The sequence below is a fragment of the Spodoptera frugiperda genome, chromosome 27 (genome assembly GCF_023101765.2).
Source record: "Spodoptera frugiperda isolate SF20-4 chromosome 27, AGI-APGP_CSIRO_Sfru_2.0, whole genome shotgun sequence".
Classification (NCBI taxonomy): Eukaryota; Metazoa; Arthropoda; class Insecta; order Lepidoptera; family Noctuidae; genus Spodoptera; species Spodoptera frugiperda.
In genome coordinates, this window is record NC_064238.1 from 706,148 (window position 1) to 730,987 (window position 24,840).

The window sequence follows — 24,840 nt, forward strand, 5'->3', positions numbered from 1 at the left end:
TGTTATCAGATATTCTGACGTAATTCCAAATACAAGATGTGTAAAATTTAAAGTCGCATTAAAGAATTGTAATAAATCAATATTTAAGAGGTCGATATCAATTAAAGTTAATTTGTCGATAAAAATACAACCGAATACTTTGACAACGACAACATTATTTTACTAAGTACGTTAACAAAGAACATACGTAATATATACTTAGGTATACAACCCACTAATTGCAACATATAGTTAATTTTTCTATTATATAATTAATAAAACTTGTTTACAATATTTTATTTACATTGTAAGGGGAAATACATACTTTGGGATTAGTTATTAGTAGTAAGTAAACTTGAATAAAGGATTTTAAAACAAGTATTTTACATATAAAGTTGTACTAAACATTTATTTTTAATTTTTGTGTGTCCGTATTACACATGTTTTACGTTTAGCGAGATCGAACGGCACTGGCCTAATTGGTCAACCAATCAGAGCGCCCAACGCGTATTCGTTTCAATTTCTTTAAACGTAGCAAACTCGTACTCTACTGATATAACGAAGATTAAACTATGATTCACATAGGTAACTACACTGGTTTATATAATAAAATCCCATTTAATAATATACATGCGTACGTGAAGTTTTTTTTATCTATATTGATTAATCCATCTATATTTCATCAAAATATTGATTAAGTAAAATAAAGCGTATTTTACTGAATCAGTATTCTTAAAAAGCTACTTTTGCCTTTACTATAAAGATCTAGTTCATTTACTGGTCCCATCTTAGGTAAATATTTAGCATAGTTAGAAAAGTCACATACAGTTTTTAACCCAAGATAAAACCAGTAAATCAATAGTATGGAGGGATTTATAAAAATCTATACAAGTAATGTAAATAGGAAAGAATGGAAAGTTTGTTTATTTTCCATTGCAGCTCTGAAACACTAATAGACCGGTTTGAATATAATGTGGGTGCCGTACAACCTTCGGCAGTAGTTTGCCTCTGAGGCTGGATAGTTTAGTACTTTTAATATGCTTAAACAATTCCTTTTGATATTAAACATTAAAATATGATCTTTAAACGAATAACGATTTACTTATAGTGTAATATCTTATAAATTTATTAATGTTTTCCGACTTATTCCCGTAACTATTTGTCGCGAAACGTTTGTTTTGGTTTAGTATGTGTTTCCCCTTAATTTTTAATTTAACACTACTATATACTATATAATACAAATAATAGAGATTTTATACTTATAACAATTATTGAGGCACGAACAGTGAAATAGCACCAATTACTTATTTCACACTTAAAACATAACATCTGTGGTGTGATGTGAAATGTGTGTGATGTCAAAATCTGAATAACGTCAAATAATTATGTGCTCTATTTATTTTGTTTTAGGGTTTATTTTAATCTGTATTATTACTAAATAATTTCATTTAGGTTATTGAGACTAGATGACTGTGTGCTTTGATTTGTGCACTATGCGTTTGTTCGAACAAAACTGGACTAAAGAAAATGAAGGAATCTTGGACACTGGTATAAATCAAAATTAGCATTTTTATAGCACATGAAAATTAAAGTATTTTTGTGTAAATGCATAAACAATAGTTGAAGACAGAATATAATTTTGTTTTGCTTACATTTAATAATGTACATAAACACATTGGACGCCGTGTCAGACAGTGATGATGCACTAGGATTAGGCTTTGATTGCCGGTATAATTACAAAACACAATAGAAAATATATTGTGTCACGTGGATCTGTATACCACGGGTTAATTTATAGGTCGTCAGGTTCGGTTTAGTTTGTAAGTCGAGTACAGGGGCCTTAGTCTGCTATAGCAATTGTGTCAGAATGGTCGTTCACTGAGCAATGCAAGAGGGACAGAGCTATGTAGGTTGTATAGCTCCATCCCTCTCGCACTGCTCAATGATCGACTATTGTGACACAATAGGCTAGTTTCCTATAACGAGTCAATTCAATAGTTTTTTCGAAACGTCAAGTACGATATTTTCTAGGAATTTTGTATGAAATAATGCGTTATGACGTCATCAGATTTTTACGTCAAATAGCAGACTTATTTCTAGAAATTTAGCTAGAATAGAAAAAATCGAAAATTAAATAGTTCATCAAATTTATGAATGAGAGTGTGATTATTTTTTAATATTTTATTGTATTGAAAAGTTGTAATAATTTATTTTTGACCGAGGATAGTACCCAATTGTAATAGCAGACTAAGGCCCCTGGTCGAATAGTGAAGTAAAGGAGTGCTTACGGTAAGGTAAAGATGTACCAGTAGCAGTGGTGTCAGTGGATGCGGGGCGCGGGCGAGGGCGGCGGGGCGCGCGCGGCGGGCTCGGGCTCGGACTCGCAGGCGTCGGTGGAGGCGGGCGTGGGCGGCGGCGGGCGGTTGCAGGCGCGGTAGTGGCGGTAGGGCCGCCGCCGCGCGCCCAGCGACCCGCCGTCGCTGCCCGTCGCCGGGCTCGGCGGCGGGTTCGCCGTCGGCCGCGGGTACCGCCCGCAACCGCTCTCCACGCTACTGTACAAGGATAATACACAAATTAGTTACGTAAATATGGAGACTAGTTTTAAAGAGCAACAAAACGGGAGAATCACGCTTCCTTGAAAAGGTATATGGGTAATGTATATCAGCTTGATGGAATAATTTTTTATGATAAAATATACTTACTCAGTATAGCTAGCAGTAAGAGCCGGGATCATTGGGATATCACGTTTGAGGGGTACGAGCGCTCGGGCGGCGGGCGTTATAGGGGGGAGCGAGGGGCCCAGTCCCACGGCGCGGCCCCTGTGTGGCAGCGGGGCCCGCGCGGCGCGGCGGACGCGGCGCAGGGCGGCGGCGGCGGCGGCCAGCGCGGCGGCGGCGCCGGCTATACAGCCGCAGACCACGAAGGCGCTGGAGCGGCGCGCGCCGCCCGCCGTGTGCTCCTTGGCGCCCGCGAAGGCGCAGTTGGCGGCCGCCTCGTCCGACCCGTCCTCGCAGTGTTGCTGCCCGTCGCACAATAACCGGGGCGCCAAGCACAGACGTTCGTCACATCTGGAAGTTAATAACAATTTTAAGTCTCTGTTTACAATTTAATAGGTTAAGTCGATCTAAGTTTCTTAAAGGTTTGTTTTAAGACAAGATTATTACTGACTGACAATTTTTAAAAGTATTCCTTGCTACTCTAGACTTAAGGAGTATGATTTATGTAACAAAGCAACATGGTTCCATACCGGAAGGCGTCAGGCAGCGGTGCGCGTGCGCAGTAGGCGCCGGTGTCGCATGCGCCGAGCGCGGCGGCGCAGGACCCGTCGGCGCAGCGCAGCCCGCCCGCGCACGCGCCGCACTCCGCCTCGTCCTCGCCGTTGTCACAGTCCTTTTGTCCGTCACATCTGTACATATATGAAGTCGAGATTAGATTTTCAAATTAAAAAGAATGTTTTATTTATACCATACGATCATCTGTGTTAAATACACAAAACATACATAATTACGTTAAACATTGTGTATCGATGAATTGTACTTTATCTTTGTTACCAATCCATACGTACTTCCAGTGATGCGGGATGCAGCGCGGCTCGGGCGCGGCGGGGTCGCAGAGGAAGCGCTGCGGCTGGCAGGGCGCCGGGGCCCCGCAGCGCAGCGCGCAGCCGCAGTTGCCGCCCGCGCCGCACGACCCGGGGGCGTCGCCGCACGATCCGCCGCGCCAACACGGGTGCGTGCGGGGGACCAAATTGCGACAAATTCAACAATATTAAACTGAAGAGTTTGTTTGTTTGAATGCGCTAATCTCTGAAACTATTGGTTCGATTTGAATAATTCTTTCTGTTTTGTATAGTGCATTTATCAAGGAAGGCTATAATACATCACGCTATGACCAGTAGGAGCCAAGCAGAGCGGGTGAACCGCGTAGTTATATACTAATAAAAAATCTCGAAATATCTATAGTTTGTAATTGTAAAGACAATATATAAATAACAAATATAAACATATATCACCGAGATTTAAGTGAGTACACATATTTAGGTGATTCATGTTTGTTTACAGGTATTGGATATCGGGATTTCCAATACTGTTGAATTGTATTGTAGGTGTGTACGTGTTTTATACATACGTTATGATTTTAAGATTAAAAGATTATAATATACCTTCCCGACGGCGCGTGCGGCGACGAGGCGCGGTACATGCGGCAGCGGCTGCGCGGGCGCCTCCCGGCGGCCCAGCGCCAGGCGCATGGCGGGCCCCGAGCCGCTGAAGTACGCCCACCCGCCCCACACCACCAGCGACCCCGCCCACCCGCCCTGCCACACCACGCGTCTGGGGGGAACATAATAATCTATTAAAATCTCAGGTGAAACCACGGTCATACGGTTGATTGACCACTAGGTTATTTTCATAAAAACAAGGCATAATGGGTTTCTATTTTTACGCCCGTCAAATACCACTAGTGAAGCACATCTTATCAATTTAATTGATAGACGCTTACGCTGCGATAGCCATCAGCATGTCAATCAGTATGTCAGCTCAGGATAGCTTTTCTCGATTTATTCCATTCTAATACCAAAAACTAATACCACTGGTATTTTATTTCAACAATTTTTTTTTTCTGTTCCGAACGGATACCACTTTTTAAATAATTTAATTTAATGTACGAACGAATACCAACAACTTGAATTTGGTACAGTCAGCGCAGTCAAACCTAATCAAAGTAAATTTGAATTTTCAAATTTTTATGAAATATTTAAAAACAAATTTATATTTTATAATTTATATTTTTTTTTAATTTAATTTACAAATTTATTTTATTAAATTTTTTTATTTAATTTATTTTTTTATTTTTATTTCATTTTTTTTTATTTATTTAATTTTTTTTGTAGCTATCTAATAATAAGTATGTCAGATAAATTTCAATATAAATTAAGTTAATTTTTTGAGATATCTTGTAATTTTTAGATTGTAAGTAAATTCTTCCTGTTTGATGTTTTTGCAAAAAAAAATATTATACAGGTATAGAGAGGAACTAAAATTATATTAAAGTTGATTATTTAAGTGATATTTTATCATTGAACAAGACAAACGTCTTGTTAACGAAATTTATTTTTTTTGGAGTTATCTGTTTTTTTTTCAATTAAAGGTCTTATATTTACATACAAAGCATTTTTACTGACTGTACCTCATATCTTTGAACTTGTTTTGGTATTAGTTTAAACAATGGTATCGGTTCGGAATAGAAAAAAATACCTATGAGTTAAAACAAATACCAGTGGTATTAGTTTTTGGTATTAGAATGGAATAAATCCTTTTCTCCCTATACCTGCATAATTTTTAACATACTTTTTGTAAATTAAGATTTCTGTTCTAATTTACCTAATTGGCATTTAATCTTTAGAGCAGTAGTGGCTTTAAGGACACGATTCTAATTAGTGGAAGAATTAAGTTTTATGCGTGCGTGTACTGACTTGTTGGAGCCGTCGAGGTCGACAGCGAGTATCTGCCTGGCGGCGGCCCAGTAGAGCGTGTGCCCCGCGGCGTCGAGCGCGATGGCCGTGACGTTGGCGGCGCGCGCCAGCTCCACGCGCCCGCGCCCGTCCACGTTCGACCGCATTATCACGCCCAGCCCCGCGTCGTTCCAGATCAGGAACCTACCACATTTACATCACTTTTAGACGAAATTACATAACATATAGGTGCATAGAAATGTATAATCGGAAGGATCGGTTTTCGTATAAATATCAATGCTAGTCGTATAGGCAAAAACGGAAAATAAAGCGTTTAATCCACTATCTGGAGCTATTTGGACCAGGATCATCTATAGTGAGTTGTAAAGAGTAAATGGTTGCCGGTTCATGAAAAATATTCAGCCAAAGCTGGTTGAGTTAGTGCTAATCTCACAAAGTAGAAAAAAGAGCCCGATTTTCCATTTTCTACTTCGTTCAAAGTTTTATAATAATTTCAGTACAAAATTATGTGAGTAACGCAAAACAGTCAGTTATACGTCTCGTTTTAACGTAAAAAATAAAACACAAGCAAAATCTCATAAAACCACAGAAAAAAAACCCATACTAACCTTTTAGTCTGATGGAACGCTAGGAACCTGGGCATCATATTCTCCCCTCGAAGTATGACACCGGACGAGGAGTTATTGTCAATGGAGGTGGCGTTTATGGAGTCAGTGTCGGAACACGTCCAGTAGAGGGCGCGGCCGAGGATGTCCAGCACCATGTGGAAGGGCCGGCTGAGGCCCGACACTACCACGGTTGAGTTGGAAATGGCTGACATCGAGGAGTATGAGATGGGGACGCGGCGGATCGCGTGGGAGTCCTCGTCCATCCAGTAGAAGTGTCTGGAAAAGGTACAATGGAGTGTAAGGTAAAGTATTTTTTATATGCCTTTAATCCCTAAAGGGGTGGTTGAGGTATATTATGACACGTAATGACACTGTACAATATACACCCACAGTGTTGTTTTGTACCTATAAACTTTTTTATATGTTGCTCCACACTGGGATTCTGTCCTGTATCGTGGGTGCGTTTACAAACATACCAGTTCAACATAAACATTACTCCCAGACCCAAAAGTACAATTTGTGGATCACACAAAGAGTTGCTCCGTGCGGGAATCTATCGCTACACGGGCAGATAGTTGCCCAGCCACTACGCCAACCGTGCAGTCTATAATCACGTCGTTAATTACAAATTCATTTTTGAAAGAAATATAAATAATAAAAAAATGCTAACATTTTATTTTTATGGAGGAATAGAGAGGCAAACGAGCATACTGATTACCTAATGGTCTGTTATCATTGCCGCCCATTTACACCCATGATACCAGTGAGTCACAAGTGAGTTGCCATTGTGTAGTAAAAATAACAAGAGAATGGTTTAAAATATACTCACTTGTTAACAGGATCATACTCGATTGCTTTAACGTTCTTCAGTCCAGTGAGCGGTATGTAAGCGTCGCTGCATTCGCCATTGGTGTTCACTATTCGTCCTATCGCATTCTTTAGAGCAAATAGCACGAATTCTTCCGGTTCTGTGAATAAGGTATGGTATTTTATGATAAATGTTGAGTTTAGAGATTAATTGCATACGAAAATTTTGAGTTTTTTAAACCAAATTAACGAAGACATAGATATGTTACTGATTAAGAAAGTAAACTAGACTTATTTTTTTGTCATGCCTAATTGTATATAGTAGGTTACGTAGACTTAAAACGACACTAGCGCTCCAAGTGGTAACTTATTATTAGGAGAAGGCTTCAACAAGTGTAGAATTGAACTGCTTATTAGGTTTGTCCAGTTTAGTAGTTCTACAGTTGGAGTTTTATATTCAACAATGAATGGAAATGGATTTATGATAATACCATGTATTTTAGTGTAAAATTAAGTACTTTTTTTTAAACGTTGCCCCACATTAGGATTTTCTCCTGCGTCGTGGGTGCGTTTACAAACATACAAGTTCACATACACATGACACCCAGACTCGAAACAACAATTTGTAGATCACTCAAAGAGTTGCTCCGTGCGGGAATCGAACCCGCTACATGTTGCGCAGCAGCCAGTTGCCCAGCCACCGCATCAACCGTGCAGTCCAAAAGTACTATATGTAACACTAGAAGCAAACAGATAAACAGATTAAAACAAGTTACCATCACAGGTGAGGTTGTCGGTATTAAGTCTGTAGTGCGCGGGGCAGGCACAGCGGTAGTCCTGTGGCGCGGCCAGGCACAGGTGGGCGCAGCCCCCGTTGTCGGCGCCGCACTGCGAGCCCGCGCCGCGCGCCCCGCCCCACGCCTTCAGCTCCGAGATGTACTCCAGACCCGACCCCACTGTTACACGGTTTGAACCAGATAACTTGTCTGCTGATTCTACTATACCTGTAAGTAAATACATTATTTACTAAGGATCTCATAAGGAGCTAAGGACAAGGTGTGTTAGATGCATGGTTAACGCATTGGCATAACAACCTACAATCTAACTGCACTACAATATGTCATTGCTGTCATCATAGTATACTTTTTGGCTCGGGACAACTAACTTTCTGGTTTACGTCAGCGCTAATAATAGAAGGATATGAGTTAAAGACAAATTGTTTTACATGCAAGGTTAACGCAATGGTACAGCAACACTTCAGTCTGACTGCACTATAATTTGTCACAGCTGTCATAGTACGATTTTTTGCTAGAACAACTTTGTTACAGCTAGTAGATCGGAGTTTAGGTGTGATGTGGCCACAACACTGGAAAATATCCTACTTCATGGCAAAGTTTACTTTAATAAGAAATGTGTGTAAAACTTTGTCAAACATTGTTACTCGTATAACAAAACATTAAGAATTAACCCTCTGCCAAGTCCACAAAATTAATTGAATGTAACACTAAATAATCATTACAAAAATGCACTTACCAGTATTCCAATCACCCCAATATATCTTATCATTATACAGCGTCAGAGTGTAAGGCATGGACACATTATTTATCAAGGTCTTCCGTCCAGTCCCATTGAGGTACGCGAACTCTATGGCCGGAGGGTCTAGCGCGGCCCAGTAGAGACCACGTCTCTCATAGTCTATGGCAATGGAGTGGACTTTACCAACTTGTTCAAAGAGGATGGTCGGAGACGAACCGTCCATGCCAGCCCGCTTTATACTCTTGGAACCGAGTTCTGACCAATACATGTAGCTGGAAGAAATATGTGGAAGTTAGTAGAGTAAATATTATATTATTATAGTTGTATAATAGCGATGATGCCGGGGTATGAAAATTAAAAATCTATTTAGTCCGTTTGTTAGAAAATGAAAAAATATTAGACACGTATTTTTTTTATTTGACATATAAGATAACAATACTTAGATAAAACTAATCAATGTTTAGGAGTGGAAGCAAATACGTCATTTCTACGTATAAAATGTACCTAGAAGTGACGTCACGCGACATTTCAAATCATTAATAAATACGTGTCTAATATTTTAAAATAATCTACAAGATGTACAATCAAATAAAAATTAGTCACCTACTCTATTAGTTACCAGTACTTTTAACAAAAGTATAGCCTTTACGATTTATGAAAACAAAAAGGTTAATAGTAATATTCTGTTCATACTCTTCAAGAACATGAGTAAAGTTACAGCATTCTAATCATTAACTAAATCTAAGACACAGGAGAGAGTAATAGTGTGGGGCAACGTTTTTCTTACCGCCGTACTCAGAAACATTTAATGGTTACCTAATCCAGTTCTTAAAAAAATATTTCGATAAAAAATCTTTACTAAGGATAGTTTAAGTGTTCATTAATTGTCTCTGAGTGCGGTAGTTACTCCTTTTTCATGCTTTAAACTCACCCCTTCTTAGGATCCAGTGCAATGCTCTTAGGTTTCTTCAGGCCTTGCCAGACGAGGGTCCGTCTGCTAGAGCCGTCGAGTCGAGCGACCTCTATGCGCTGCGTCGCAGTGTCCGTCCAGTATATGTTGTGGCCTGACCAGTCTATTGCTATACCTAGTAGACAAATAAGTCATATAAACATGGTTTCTTAAAATAATAATCGGGATTTCCGCTTTGCAACAAGCTACTAGCTTAGTTATTATGTTATCGATTTGCTCACGTAATTGTTTGACTAGGAATTGTCGCGCTGCTATTCAGTAATCAGCGCCTTGTATGTCGCAGAATGCTGCATGAATATGAGTCTCTAGCATGGCTTGAAACCAGTCGAGTTCCTCGTCAAATAATTACGTGAGTAAGCCAGTAATTACTTTATTTAGTATGTCTCACGAAAGTAATAAAAAACTTAAAACTGCTAGCTATAGACTGACTAACGTTTAACATATTCTTAGTTTATCTCGTTACTGAACAGAGTTTGACTTAGTTATTTTAACCTTACCTTCAACTAAACCCATCCACTCCAAGACTTTCTCCATGTTGGAACCATTGACAGAGCATCGGTTGATGGTCTTAGTTTTAGCGTCCGACCAGTACAGCTTGTTGCCTGCCACGTGGACGGCTAATGCACTGCAAGAGGAAGTTAAATATGAGGAACAACTATCTTTAGGCCAATATTTTTTATGGGATAGTTTGAGAAATTAGCAGATAGATCACCTGATGGTAAGCAATCGGTGCCTACCATGGACACCCGCAACACCAGAAGAAAAAGTTCGTTGCCCGCCTTTTGGAGATTTGAGGATTGGGGGTTGGGGGTTGGGGGTTGGGGATTGGGATTGGGGATTGGGGATTGGGGGTTGGGGATAGGAGGAAGGGGGTCATAGGTAACTCACCTGACTTCCTTCAAGTCTTTAAGTGGCAGTACGACGTCACTCTGCTCGTTCTCAATGCTGATGTGACCGATGACATTCTTGCGACTGTACACTAGGAACGCTGCAGGTTCCACGCAGGTCTTCTTGTCTTTGCTTAGTTCTAGACCTGGAGTGGAATGGACACGAGGACTTTAGTATTGCCATGTATAAAACTAATACATGGGAGAAAGATGTGGAAGAATATCAAGATGTTCTATGTTAACATACTAAACGCCATGGGGGACAAAAGTGACCGGCGCTAGCAGAGGATTTGTCTTCAATAGATTTTTGTTGGCAGTCAAAGTAAGGATAGCCATGTATTGAGTCATTGTTCTAGAATTTCATCGGGAATTATGAAGTAATGATTCCGTTATAAAAATTGTTACTATGTAGCTATAAACTGTGCTTTACTAACATGGATTTAAGTAAACATTGTTACTTACACATTGAGTCTTGGTACTTTTAAATAAAGATTTATTTATTTAAAGAATAGGTACTCACCAATAGGACAGCTGCAGACATATTTCTCCGGCGTATTGAAGCAGAGATGCGAGCAGCCCCCGTTGTTGTCTGCGCACGGGTTCCACGGCAGGGGCTCTCCCAGACGGAACGCCTTCACCCCCATCATGTTCGCCATCTGTTCCACTACTGCCTGACGTTCGAGACCTGGCAACGAAGAAAAATTGTTAGATATAGTTATGTAAAAATAGCAAGCTGTAAGGATTTGTAAGAAAAAAAAACGTTGCCCCATATTAGGATTTTCTCCTGTGTCGTGGGTGCGTTTACAAACATACAATTTCACATGCACATTACACCCAGACCCGAAACAACAATTTGTGGATCACACAAAGAGTTGCTCCGTGCGGGAATCGAACCCGTTACACATTGCACGGCAGCCAGTTGCCCAGACACAGCGCCAACCGTGCAGTTAGCATTTTTTTTTGCAAGGATAGGTTTGAATGAATACGAATACTCGGGGCTGGGTGTCGACTAGTCAACATAGTAGAAAGTAGCAAAACTGATAGAAATATACTTGAGGGTTTTCAATTTAGTGGTTCCTGGGTTTGGTGGTTACCTGTATTTTTGTTAATTCTGTCTAAGGTCCGTTTCTGCATGTCAGTCCAGTAGAGATGTTCTCCAAGTAAGGTGAGGCCGAAGATGTGCAGTATCTCGCTGTTGTGAAGTTCCTTACGCTCCGTGCCGTCCATGTTGATTACCTGCACAAAAGTGTGCAAAAACATTTAGTGTAAGATTTAATTTAATGACATAAATTAAATCACTAGATATACAGGCTTATAATGGCTAATATAGCCATTATAAGTACTTGTATCAAAGTTAAATAACTCTTTTTGATATTACGTAAAAATGTTAAGTATTTTTTTTTCTATTTTCTTTTAATATATATGAAATGTATAACACTTTAGTTTAACAACTGTAATGTTATACTTTAATTTTATTTTACTTTAAATAAATAAATTAATAAGGGAAATAACAAACTAATTACACAGCAAGTCTTTCCAAGTAGTGAAAAAGAATAAGTATTATACCAAAACACACCTCAATTTTATGCGTCTTAGCATCACCCCAATAGAGTTTATTTTTCACAGTATCTAGCGCGATGCCATTGGGCCACGCGAGTCGCTCCGCCACGAGTAGTACGCGCGCGCTGCCGTCCAGGTTGGCGCGCTCTATCTTCGGCTTCTTCTCGTTCCAGTCCGACCAGAACATCCACCCGGCTACTGGGTGGAGTGCTATGGCACGCGGGTCGTATAGGTCGTTGTGGATTAGTACCTGGAATTGTGTGATGAGGTTTTGCATGAGCCGGCTTAAAAATCAGCCGTTGATTTAGAGAAATAAAGTTCATAGCAGTAAAAATGCGTTTATCAATTTAATTACACACACACACTGACAAGAAATTGTAGACCTATTTGTAAACCACACAAATATTTTTCCCGTGTGGGAATTAAACTTGCGAAACTATATCTGACAGCCAGTTATCCAACGTAACTGTGTCAGTTTAAAGCCAGTAACTTTAAGTACATTTTCTGTAGTAGAGTAGTGTCAGAAAAAAATATATTTCAAATGTTAACATACCTTTTTGGAGCTCCCATCAAGCCTCGCAACATTGATGGTGTCAGTGACAGGGTCGGTCCAGTAGATGTTCCTAGCGAGCGGGTCGATAGCAATACTGTCTGGTACTCCACTGCTGTGGATCACCACTGACTGCTCACTGCCATCCAGGCGAGCTCTGGATATTGTCTTTGCCTGTAGAGAATTCGAGTAAAGGATTAGTAAGATAATGCTTTCCTGAAATCCATATCAAACTTGGTTTTGCCAATCGCGAGATAATCGCGGACGAACTTACACACATATTATAAACTTTTACGATTTTGTCTGTCACCAAGATCTTTAGTTTTGTTTTTCTCGTCAATGTGATTAACCAATCACAATTAAAATGCAATAAGAACTATTCTGAAAATTAAACTTAAATGAATTGTGAATCATTTGCATTGCTAAGATTACTACACCATGAATTAGCTTTGTTTACACCATAATGTTAACAGCATAAGGTCTACAATCGTAAAGCGCAGAACTCACCAAATTATCAGCCCAATAGATGTATTCAGATTTTGGATCGAAGTCTACAGTGAGTGCTCTCTTCAAGTCCTTGAGATGTAGCGTGTAGGGTGTGAAGTCTGGCGAGTCCAGGGATATCTTGGAGATGGCGGAGCGCTGCGCCACGATGAGCAGGGACTGAGGAGTGTTGTAGCAAGTTGTGTTGCTGCCTTCCTTCAACTTGCAGCCCGTCGGACATGCACATTGATAGCCTGGGGATAGAATTGGATGTGATATGAAATATTGTTTTTCTTAAACCTTACTAATATTATTATAAACGCAAAACTTTGTGAGCTTATGTGTTTGTGTTTATGTTTGTTAATCATGTCAACTCGGCTGAAGGGATCGGGATACAATTACATAGGATATAACTTTTTATCACACGAGGACGCGAGTGAAGCCGCTGACAGAAGCTAGTATGTAGTTAAAATAAAAAATCATATAAGTAAAGAACTGTACCTGCTGGCTTAGGTGCTAAAAGGCACAAATGTGAGCATCCTCCATTGTTCTCCTTGCAGGGATAGTCTCCAGTGGGCATTACTTGCTTGCTTCCATCATACACCTTCAAATCTACAGGCACTGGGTCTGACTTTATCAATTCTTTCATTGGTCCTGAGGTGGACATGTCCCATGTGTGTATTGACCTGAAATTACAAGTTCAGAGCTGATATTGAACACTTTGAAATCACGTAAATTAGTATACTGAAATTTGTTACAGCCAGAAACTTGTTTTTGTTATAAACTAGGGGTCAAAGCTTCTAGAGACTTAAAATTCTAAATTATGGATTATTACATTTTTTCACCTTTTATTATTATGTTATTTTGAAAGTATACCTTATCTATAAGTGTAAATTAAGATCAAATTTCAATGTCTGCGTAAAATAAAACTTACCATGTCTTCCAATCAGTCCAATACAATTTATAATTAAAAAACGCGAGTGCATAAGGATACACAAGTTCTTCTTTGACAACATTTCTTCTATTTTTCCCATTAAAATCAATAACATCAACAAAATGTAGTCTTGCATCGACCCAGTATATGAGGTTGTTGTCATAATCCACTGTGATGCCGTTGGGCCAGCATATATTGTCCTTCACTAATACTTTGCGAGTAGCTGGGTCGCCGTTCATGCCGGCTCTCTCTATTTTAGGCACTTCACCCCAGTCCGTCCAGAACATGAGACTGAAAAGGACAAGATTTTTATATATAATGACAAATATCAAGTAGATATTAGAAGAGTTACTATTATTAAGTAAAAAAGAACAATAATTAATGTGCAATGAATGATAAGCTCAGCAGCTGCATTTAAGAATATTAAAGACCCCATTGTAAGACCGCACAATGGTGTGTCTGGGTAGTTTACCATGCACTTTAATTGGTCTGTTAACCAGCTGCCGCAGGTTGGTATAAATCTGTTTAATATTTATAAAAGCTTCATACACATAAAAATTAGTATGTAAGTCAACTTAATGTCATAATATCTTACCCTTCTTTAGGAACAACAGCAATAGCTCTGGCGAGGTCAACCTCGGACCAGAACAATACTTTTCTATGTCTCTGCTCTATGCTAATGACTTCAATTCTATTGGTCTCCCCATCTGTCCAGTACAACTTGTCTGTATACCAGTCTATGGCTAAACCAGTAGGTGTTATTAACCCATCTGAAACTATTCTAACCTGGAAACATTTAATAATGGTGTTAGTTCACATTATTGGAAATGGATGACTGTACAAAGTATAGTTTATCTTGTTTAGATTGCATTTAATATGAAAAACTATGAATATCATAACATAGCAGTATCTTAAGAGGTTTATTAACTTAATACTAATCATAGAAAGTCACAATACAATGTTAAAGTAGTAAAAGTGCCAATAAAAGCATCAAAAATTGCTATAAACATTACAATCGTTATTTCTACACAATTTTATTTAAACTAAGACTTCTGATAATGATATAGCACCTTCAAACATAGTTACTGTTGCTTATTTCTGTGCATTTACAAACCAGAACTTTATAATAACAACTTCTGGTAAAGTAAATTACGTAGGAATCAATATTCCACTCACCTTATCTCCTACATGAGTTTCATTATAACTCATACACTGTATCAGCTCAGCGGTCTGATCAGACCAGCATATTAGATCCTTTCTGTGAAGGAAGTCCACAGCTGACCCTTGCTCCAGGTCCTTTACGATGGTGTTCACTTTACTCAACTTTGAAGTGTTCACCACTCTTATATCTGATGCCGTGGAGTATAACAATATTGGATTACTAACTACTGCATAGAAACCTGAAACAAATAAATAAATAATCAACTAATGGCTTTTGATATAAGCTCTATATAAAATGTATCAAAAATTTCTCTAGAATTGCCATAACATTGCGATGATTGGAAGGCTAATTTTATTGATCTAAGTTCTAAGCAATAGTTTTTTTGTGATTTTAAGTTATATGAAGACTCCATTGATTCCGTATATGCATGTAACTCAGTACCACAAAACAATAGTTTAAATCAATTAGCCTTACAAACATCAATTACAACTTTTGTTTTAAAATTACACATTGTTAAGGATTGCTTCCAAAGGAGGGTTACATTGGTAGGGGAATTGAAACAAATATGTTAATAGGTATGTCTATGTAGGAATTGTGTAACTTACAGAAGTACAGAATTGTTTACATTGGTATGAACTACACAATTCAGTTACATTTTGTACTCAAACCATTTTATAACATGTATTTCATATTGAAAATAGTAATTTGTAAGTAAATAATAACCCTGCTTCTTTATAAGGGAAATAACAAACAAGAATTGGGTGCATTATTTATATAAATAACTATGTCTAGTGTAGTTTGTAATTATAATATGTGATATTCGGCAGTTAAGTATTGAAAATCGCTTTTGCAGCTTTAAATAACGTAACAGTAGATTCCTAAGTACACTTTGTTTATTATCTCTTAAAATTGTTATGAATTGCACTGAACATGCTATCAATCAATAAATAACGATGTTTATTAATGCATTATAATGATAAATTGATATAAACATATCTTGCGAACACGGAAAATTTTTCGATAAAAGCGAAATAATTTACATAAACAATGTCAAAAAGTTCACATCTGCAGAGATAAGTGCTATGTGCAGCTTATTACGCCTAGCCAGGGATAATAACGAAACACAACTAACCTTTTAGCTGCAGGAACATTAACAAACAAAACACATTCATAATATTTTGAATTATTTTGTCCGCATGAAGAATTCTTCGGCGTTTTGTCATAATGAAAACAAATGCATAGCAATTGTCCCAATACTTCACATGCTAATTTCACTTAACACTATTTTGGTAAGCGAGAAACATAATAAGGCACATTTAACACTCATTTGACTGCATTTTCTTTGTTTATTCCAAAAGTAAGAGACTTTTTTTAAGAATTTTGGTTATGGATAACAATTTCTCAGACAATGAGTTCGAGAGATCAACAAACGCACAGCACAGTGTTGCCAGCGTAGTTTTAGTTTATTTTTACTTAATAAAGTTACAAAAACAAAATTCGTATTAACTATTTGACTATACATATTATCGTTTAGTTTAAATACAATAGGAAATTATAAAAATTTGGTGATTGTGGTATATTTAATGTATTTTATTCTAATAATTGATTTCAGGAGAAAATTACATGCTTAAGCGTTATTAGTTGCACGAACGAGATGGCGCTACTAGACTATTGGGTTTAATTGACATTAGATCGATTAGGGCGATAGATGGCGCAAGCCATTTAGATAGGCTTGGCGTAAGCAGTATAAATAAATAAAATTAATTTTACTTCAAGTCATTTAGCGTCAAAAATACTCAAGTATCTAGGTAGTAAATTAGAAGATAGTAGATATTTAAAGCCTCCGTAGACGTTATAAAAATTAAAAAAAATCCAATTATAATTTTATAAATGAATCCCTTTTAGATGTTTTCAGTATTTGCTGAGCGGCATCAAAAATGTATCTATGAAAATAACGGTTTACGTACGGAACCATATTTTTTTGATTTTAATAATGCCTGTTTTTTTTTAATAAACTTGAGGAGTTTGTGTTAGTTGAGTAACGAATAGTTATACAAAATTTTCGTTTATTGCTTATGCTACTACCTACTTACTAAATAAAAGGTACAAAAACAGCTTCGAGATTTTCGGAGTGGAATAGTTATCGTCACATCATTACCGAAGTTTCATTGAGATAAGGTCAAGTGGGTATCTACTATGTATCTTTGTTATTTTCACTTAGTTTCTCACATCAATGTAAAAAAAGGAAATTCGTTTCGTTTCCCATTCGTCATATTGTTTGAATTCCGATAATCATAATTTTTTCACTATATCTATTCCCATAATTGGTTTGTACTCATATAAAAGTACAAAATTCGATTACTTTGTAAACATTTGAATCTGCGAGTTAGAATCGCTGTGTAAATAGAGTTTTAATTAGACATGTTAGTTAGTTTAATAACCAAACAAATCTCCGAAATACCTAACCAAAACAATAACGTTAACGGAAGCAAACCTACTAAGCGCTCAATTATCTCAACAACACGCGATGCGCGCATAGAACAGTACTAAATAGCGGTTGTTTCGATTTGGCTCGCTGCAAAATTGACTCGATCGCCAACAATAACAACTAAGCACCCCGCTATTCAATGCAGCCGCAGCCCGATTGGCTGCTGTAAATGTTAAACTGGTTGCAACACTGCCAATGAATAGCTCAGCTTCTGATTTGAATTATACTTGCGCAAATTAACCCCACAGTTTGTATGTTATTTGCTTATGTAGGATGTTTAGATACACAAACGTTACTGGTTGGTAGGAAAGTGTGGATTTTTCCAAACATTGCATTGTATGAAAATTGTCATAATCTGGGGGCACGGTAGCGCCCCCGCCAAGTCGAGCAAAACAAAGCGGCATCATGTTTAGGGAGAGGAACTGAAAAATACAAATTAGTAGTCCATTAATAAAAGCGAACATCATCTTATTTCAGAAAATTTACAATTTTATAAAGTCCCTTTTAAAGTAAGTCCCGAAACAATGGTTGACTGCCAAACACGTAGGATGTAAAGTTTGTCGGGGGCAAAGCGGCCGTCAGCAGCCGGCAGGAGGTGCGTCACACTCCGTGCAAATTAGTGTCGGGGTGTCGGAGTGACGCCACCACAGGCAAACAGGCTGAGTTACTGTGAACCGAATGTGATTTCAATGTCAAAGGACCTGCAAACAACGCGATTTATGTGCAGTTTGCGTTTAGTGTTGCATATAATTTTATGTGCATTCAATGTAACAGAAAAAATCTCTATCTACCTTACTTTTCTTAGGTTTCGAAAGTGGGTCTGTTGCCATAGAAATGAGAAACCTAGGAACTGCACATACCTAAGGCCTCATGTAATTGCAAACATGCACAAGTAGTGACAGGATAATCTGATCGGGTTTTAAATGATTTCGTTTTCCCTTCAAAGCCTTCAAAAACACCATACCAATATTACGAAGTAAGATTGTATATAAATAAATATTTTTCAACTTTAACTCAATGTAATGGCGTACGCGTCCGTGACCGCCATTTTTATTTAACGTACTTCCAACTTGTGTTGTTATTAAATCTAATTGTGTGGAGTTCGCCGACAACGTTTGTTAAACACGAATTTTACTGTTGGCTGCCACAGATTCGTTAGGTTTGTGACATTTTTATTTTTATATGCGGAAATAAATATAATTAGTTTTCTGAAGAAATTAGGGGAGAGCATCGTGCGTTTTGGCTTTGTGTTTTATTAGATTCAGTGCGGTACTGAAGGAGGTTTGAATGTTTACAAGAGTTTTACGCTTTGTTTTTTTTTTAATTTAAACGAGTATGTAATTGTATAAGAATATGGCAGGTTCATTTTTCTTTCTATGATACGTAAGAGTCTCAAGTAATATATAAGATAACACAAAAGTACGAAACAAGTGTACCAATAAACTAAATACTTTGAAAATGTTATTCAGGAACTCAGATCATTCAACCATGACGTCAACGATGTCTACGAGTCTAGTCCAAAAGTCAAGAGATAAAAATAAATAAATTAATGAAGAATGCAAACCCTCCTCTATCTTTATATTAAAAGACATTAAACTTATATGAGAGTGCTTTACCGAATTAATTAATTAAGCTGTGACATACAGGAGGATTTTTTTTAGTAAGGGTTATACCGGTTACGCTACTACCTAGTTTCTACATAGCTTAAGGATTTTTAAATTCTTGAAGACAGTAACGAAAATAGTAAATGTTAGTTTAGACTTTAGTTAATATACATTCGACCTTAAGCAGTCATCGTCCTGCGTAACAATAATAAGATGCTTTTTTCGGAAAAAAAAATACGTATCAGTATCGAATACCTCCAAGTCACTAAACAACATCAATCGAAACCGTCAATCCATGAAGACGATCTCAGCTTCAATCGCCTCAAATATCAGAAAGCAAACCAGCCTGTACATCGAAAGGTTCATGAAGTGTGTAATGGCCATTGACAAAATTAATAATCTCGAAGAGGGTGTGAGCGTTTCGAATGATATCATTATACGCTATTATTCGGATGACGAAATTAATTGCGTACCTACATAAAATTTACATATTTTCTCCCGCACCGGGGTAAGCTGTTCTATCGCATTGGGTGAGGTGAAAGTAATCGTTATAAAGGTGCTTTGTCAAGCCTATAATGTTGCCGGTATCAAATATTGCAACGGTAACAAATAATTTGTGTGATTAATTTGCTTTGAACCTAAATTCCGCAAGGTATATATTCATAATTATATATTTAAAGTACGAATCTAAACAGATGAATGTAGGCACCATGTCTGCATGTGTCTATTGGTCGAGTTTAATAACAGCGCCATCTATCGATAGCAATTGAAAATCTAGACCGCCTAGAAAACTACTTAAATACAAAAGATTCTTTGATCACTGATCAATTATCATAGAAATAATATTTCAATCCTTAAGTGTCTATAGAATTAATAAGTGAAATTCTAACCCTACGTCAAACATAATATATTATAGGATACCTAAGTACCTACTCTCTGAAACCTAATGTCTTGTTTAGTTCACACAAGCACTGTAATAGAGATTCATCCCACGTTCGTCTACTAAGTGTTTGTTCATAAACGCTGTTGAATCTGTTAATTATAATTAGATATCTATGTAAATGTGTGAAATCACGGCATTGCTATTTGTGGCTTATGGTTTAATCTTGCTAGACTTAATGGAAATTGAGCTGTTGTGAAGCGATTGAAGTGACTTGGTAATTGAGCCCTCTTGACGAATGAACACCGCGCATTAGAACATAACTAAGTTTCATTATAATATTCATTACATTTATTTGGACAATAATAATAATAAATACCTCTAAGATTTTGATCGAGTAAATTCAGAGGACTACGTAGCGCTACGAAACGTCTACGATCGCGCTACAAACCCGCTACGAACTCGCTACGAAACTCTTAATAAAAACTACACAGTCGAATTTACCTTTGACGTGAGTTAGGTATTTCATTTGTAAACTACTAAAGCTGGTACGAAATAACAAACAAAGTTATAAACATGTTAGGTACATCGTAGATACGTTATAATGTGTACAGGGTAAGTAATAGTTGGCGCTCGTTTGCGCTACCATTGTCAAAATAATGGCGGGCTCCGCTATTTGGCGACTGGATACGGGGTCACATTACACCAAATGGTTAATTAAAATATCTACGGTTATTAGTGCGTGTATCCGAAATTTCGAACTGTGAAATGATTTCAGCGAAATGGAGCAATGGAAGAGCGTAAACGATGTGGCCATTGAATGAGCTCAACACTTATTTTGTATACGTAATGAACGTAAATGCATTTTATATACTGATACGGACTTTTAAACGCGTCTGTGCTGCTTGCGTATCTGTGGAATGGTGCTGTAGATAAAACTATAGATGTGTTTAATTTTGAATAGTAAGTATATTGGTAGTTTAGGTTTTAAAAAGACTTTTGATTAAAACACATGATTACTGTCTAAATTTAGAGAATAGGGTAAATGACTAATTTTTATTATAATATTGGAAACCTATTTTTTTTTACGGAAACAAATACTTTCGAAGATATTATATTGATTTGCAATATCGCGTGATATAACTTCTGGTACATTTTATACGTAGAAAAGGTATTAGCTACCACTCCTAAACTTTCATTCGTTTTATCTTAGTGTTGTTATCTTATATGATAAAATAAAAAAATATGTGTCTAATATTTTTTCATTTCATAACTGATGGACTAAGTAGACGTTAATTTTCATACCCCGTCATCATCCCTATTGTTATACTTAATTTATTATTGCGTCACTATCCAGTCTAGTTTCTTTATGTATTTCTAATAATACTTCATTTAAACCTACCACCAGCTGACATTAGACAAACCCTTCCAAAATAACACTGCGGTTCACAAACGACTAAATACCGCACCTTCGTACCTTGGAGAATCACTAAGTATAATGAATTTTACAGCATTCACACTGAAAACTGGTGTTACATCATGTGAAAACTTAATAACATTAAGCTTAAGAACTTAAGTGAGGATGATAGATGTGTTTACATTAGATACGTTAAAACACTTACCGTGAGCTTCGAATCGACACGAAACTTGAATTTACTGAGCAGATAGTGGTAATTAAATCCGTATGTATTACTTATTAGAATTGCTATTATATTGTTTTTATAGTAACATTTTCCTTCAGGCGGCTTGTCATAGTTTATGTTTGGATATGTTATGTATCTTAACAGTATATTTTAGTGAGGTAATTACCCCCTTCCTAATCTTTTTAATCCCCGAGTTCCCCAACAACTCTTGAATTCCTAAACCCAAAAATTCCAACAACGCACTTGTAACGCCTGTGCTTTTTTGGGTGTCAATAGGCGGCGGCGATTGCTTACCATCAGGTGATCCGTATGCTCGTTTACCGGCTTATACCATAAAAAGGTAGAAATTGTGTCATGAGCTAAAATTTTTAACAAGGTCATATCTTTTGTGGCGACATTGTGGCCGACCAATGAATTTCATCTTAGAGAAAACCCTTAGATTAGAAATCCTGAATAAAAAATAAAATTCAATGTAAAATATATCTTTTTTAAAGATGATCAAATAGTCTAGTCTAGTCATATTTACCTGACAGCTTTATAAACATAGTTTCTAGAATATTGTTGATTAAGTCACCTCGTTAATGATGCCGGCGGGTGGTCAGTCGGCGTGGTGACTTCAACTTGACCTGTGTCACTCGCCTCCGCACCGCCCACGCACGTCATTATACGTTTACGTCTACAACGAACGTAAAAGCTAGAATATTAGTGTTCGTACAATATACAACTTTGTTAATTTCTGCAAATAAGTGTAGTTAAACAAAAACAACACTAGTTTACCTTTAAATACTTGGATATGTTGTCAGCATTTAATAACTATTATACCACGCAAATTGAAACTAAATGATAAACTAGTGACTACTAACTACTAACTACTAAACCTTTAATACTTGGGAGCCAGGGGTCAACAGACCCCGGGACGGGTCCCCGCTGCCGGTGGTTGTGCGCGGCGCATGAAATGGACTCAAACAATAAATGAGAACGTCATGCGCGCGTACTACGGTGCTACGGAGGGAGGAACCAACCTCACTGCGTACCGTGAAAGGATGCTGTCGATGTTTCAGGTACTCGAACCATCCGTCAACGTCTCGGCTCAACGACTCTCGGATCAGGTGCGGGTCATCCAACGCAATCGTAGATTGGACGAGGCTGCACTTGATCGGCTACGCTCAGAAGCACTGCGCAACCGTGTCGTCCCCGCCCCACCACAAGAGGTGGCACAAATACCTACAGTGTCACAAAATGTGACACCGACCACTCCTGCCGCTGGAGTGGAGGACGACAGGGTTGAACAAGTAAGTACTCAGTGCAATGAACGACTGAGGAGTGCTTTGGAGGATGCGATTCGTGAGTATAGATTTGCTCCTTTAAAACCAAAACTGCCACGTTTGCCCATGTGTGTAAAAAATAGGGCGCTGGTAAGCGCTCTAAATTCGCTACTAAAAACATATTTTGAAAGTAGCGAAAACCTCTATGATACACACTCGATTCTGTACTGTGGGGCGGTAGCAGCTTGTCGAGTGGCTAACGTCAGATTCTCGAATCTTGACGCAGCAGTCCGACCAAAACCAGCAGTACCAGCCTGGCAGTGCAGGATTGAGCGTCGTATCAGTGAGGCCAGGGTGCTTATCGGCAAACTATCCTGCTTCAGGGAGGGCAATACTCGTCCTAGAGTGATGCGCTTTGTAAGACGTGCATTTGTGGGGACTGAAACCAGTCCTCATGAATACATGTCGCGTGTTACAGAGCGCATCGACTTCCTGAAGCAGAAAATCTACGCATGGGCAAATCGTATCAGACGGTACAAAAAACGAGTTGAGCGATATACTCAGAATCGCATGTTCCAAAGAGATCAGAGGTGGGTATATAGAAATTGGGAACGATCCAACCAAGATGTGACTGATGGGCGGCGACCGGATGATGAAGCCACTAACACATTTTGGCGCAACATCTGGTCGGTGCCTGTTAGCCACACAGAGGATGACTGGATCTGTGATGTTGAGCGGAGGTGTGAAACTGTGCCAGAGATGGAGGAGGTGATAATCACCTCCTCTGATGTGAGCAGTGCAGCATATGTATATTGGTAGTTTGTTCGGTCCCAAATTGGAAATCACCGGGGCCAGACGGGCTGCACAACTTCTGGCTCAAATGGTTCACCAGTTCACACGCTCGCTTAGCATCGCAGTTCCAGGCAGCTTTAGAAGCTGGATCGTTGCCCCAATTTCTAACAACAGGCGTTACCCATCTGCTCCATAAATCAGGTAGTTCCACTGAACCCAAAAATTATAGACCAATTACATGTTTACCAACGGTCTATAAACTTCTTACATCTATTTTGAGAACAAAAATAACAAAACATATTGAAAAATATTCCATTATGTCTGTATCTCAAAATGGATGTAGGAGGGGGTCTCGTGGAACTAAGGAGCTACTCCTCATTGATATGGTTGTAAGCCAACAGGTTCGTCGGTCCCGAAAGAATTTGTCTACATGCTGGATAGATTATAAAAAGGCATATGACTCTGTGCCACATACATGGCTCATGAGGGTGCTGGAGTTGTATAAAATAGATGCAACTCTACGCGCCTTCTTGCAGTCATGTATGAGGCAATGGAGTACTGTGCTTTGCTATCCGGGATGTAGACAAACCAAGGGAGTGAAGAACCTGTAAGGATAGTGCGAGGAATATTCCAGGGTGACAGTTTGAGCCCACTATGGTTCTGCTTGGCCTTGAATCCTCTCAGTACTTTATTGGAGGCTTCAGGGCTAGGCTATCCTTTGCGGAGAAGGGGTCTAGTCATATCCCACTTGCTTTACATGGATGACCTCAAGTTGTTTGCTCCAAATAACAAACAACTGATGGAACTATTGAAAATAACTGAAAAATTTAGTAGTTCCATCAGAATGGAATTTGGAGTAGATAAATGTGCTGTCATGCATGTGAAGCGAGGATGATTGTGGAATCTGAGGGTCTAGAACTCTCAGATTTCACAAAACTAAGAGCGCTCTCCGCAAATGATACTTACAAGTACCAGGTATGTCAGAGGGATTAGGCATTAATGGACCGGACATGAAACAATCGTTACTTATTATTGAACGCTTCTTTGGCCGCCTGAATAAAGTGCTGAAAAGTTCATTATCAGGCGGAAACAAGGTGCGAGCCTATAACGGTTGGGTCATGCCGGTTCTGATGTATTTTTTGGTATACTCAAGTGGACTCAGACTGAACTTGACACCCTGGATAGGCGAGTCCGAACACTGCTGACTGCAAATCGTATG

General features: G+C 38.3%; 2 protein-coding genes across 2 annotated transcripts; one reads left to right on the forward strand and one right to left on the reverse strand.

Annotated features, from left to right (window-relative positions):
- Positions 1 to 2,093: 2,093 nt before the first annotated feature.
- LOC126912600 (low-density lipoprotein receptor-related protein 6) lies at positions 2,094 to 16,402 on the reverse strand. Its single transcript, XM_050705438.1, has 23 exons — positions 16,082 to 16,402; positions 14,964 to 15,187; positions 14,383 to 14,573; positions 13,788 to 14,078; positions 13,355 to 13,539; positions 12,878 to 13,107; positions 12,374 to 12,544; positions 11,837 to 12,070; positions 11,355 to 11,496; positions 10,781 to 10,945; positions 10,262 to 10,406; positions 9,871 to 9,998; positions 9,335 to 9,488; positions 8,401 to 8,675; positions 7,644 to 7,871; positions 6,890 to 7,028; positions 6,061 to 6,336; positions 5,453 to 5,635; positions 4,140 to 4,310; positions 3,545 to 3,721; positions 3,227 to 3,385; positions 2,682 to 3,047; positions 2,094 to 2,531 (listed from the first exon to the last, which is right to left on the reverse strand). The coding sequence occupies exons 1-23, from the start codon at positions 16,170 to 16,172 to the stop codon at positions 2,300 to 2,302; spliced, it is 4,557 nt and encodes a 1,518-aa protein (XP_050561395.1). The 5' UTR covers positions 16,173 to 16,402; the 3' UTR covers positions 2,094 to 2,299.
- Positions 16,403 to 22,547: 6,145 nt separating this feature from the next.
- Positions 22,548 to 23,648, forward strand: LOC126912618 (uncharacterized). The gene has a single exon (XM_050705625.1). It carries the CDS (start codon positions 22,548 to 22,550, stop codon positions 23,646 to 23,648), a length of 1,101 nt encoding a protein of 366 aa, XP_050561582.1.
- The last annotated feature ends 1,192 nt before the right edge of the window (positions 23,649 to 24,840 follow it).

Excerpts from the sequence above, each read along its gene's own strand:
- LOC126912600 (XM_050705438.1), bottom strand. The coding sequence starts at position 16,172 with ATGACAAAACGCCGAAGAATTCTTCATGCGGACAAAATAATTCAAAAT. Across the intron at positions 13,108-13,354 it reads TTTAGCACCTAAGCCAGCAG|GCTATCAATGTGCATGTCCG; the intron begins GTACAGTTCTTT and ends TTCTATCCCCAG. Across the intron at positions 6,337-6,889 it reads GAGTATGATCCTGTTAACAA|ACACTTCTACTGGATGGACG; the intron begins GTGAGTATATTT and ends TACCTTTTCCAG.
- LOC126912618 (XM_050705625.1), top strand. The coding sequence starts at position 22,548 with ATGCGCGCGTACTACGGTGCTACGGAGGGAGGAACCAACCTCACTGCG.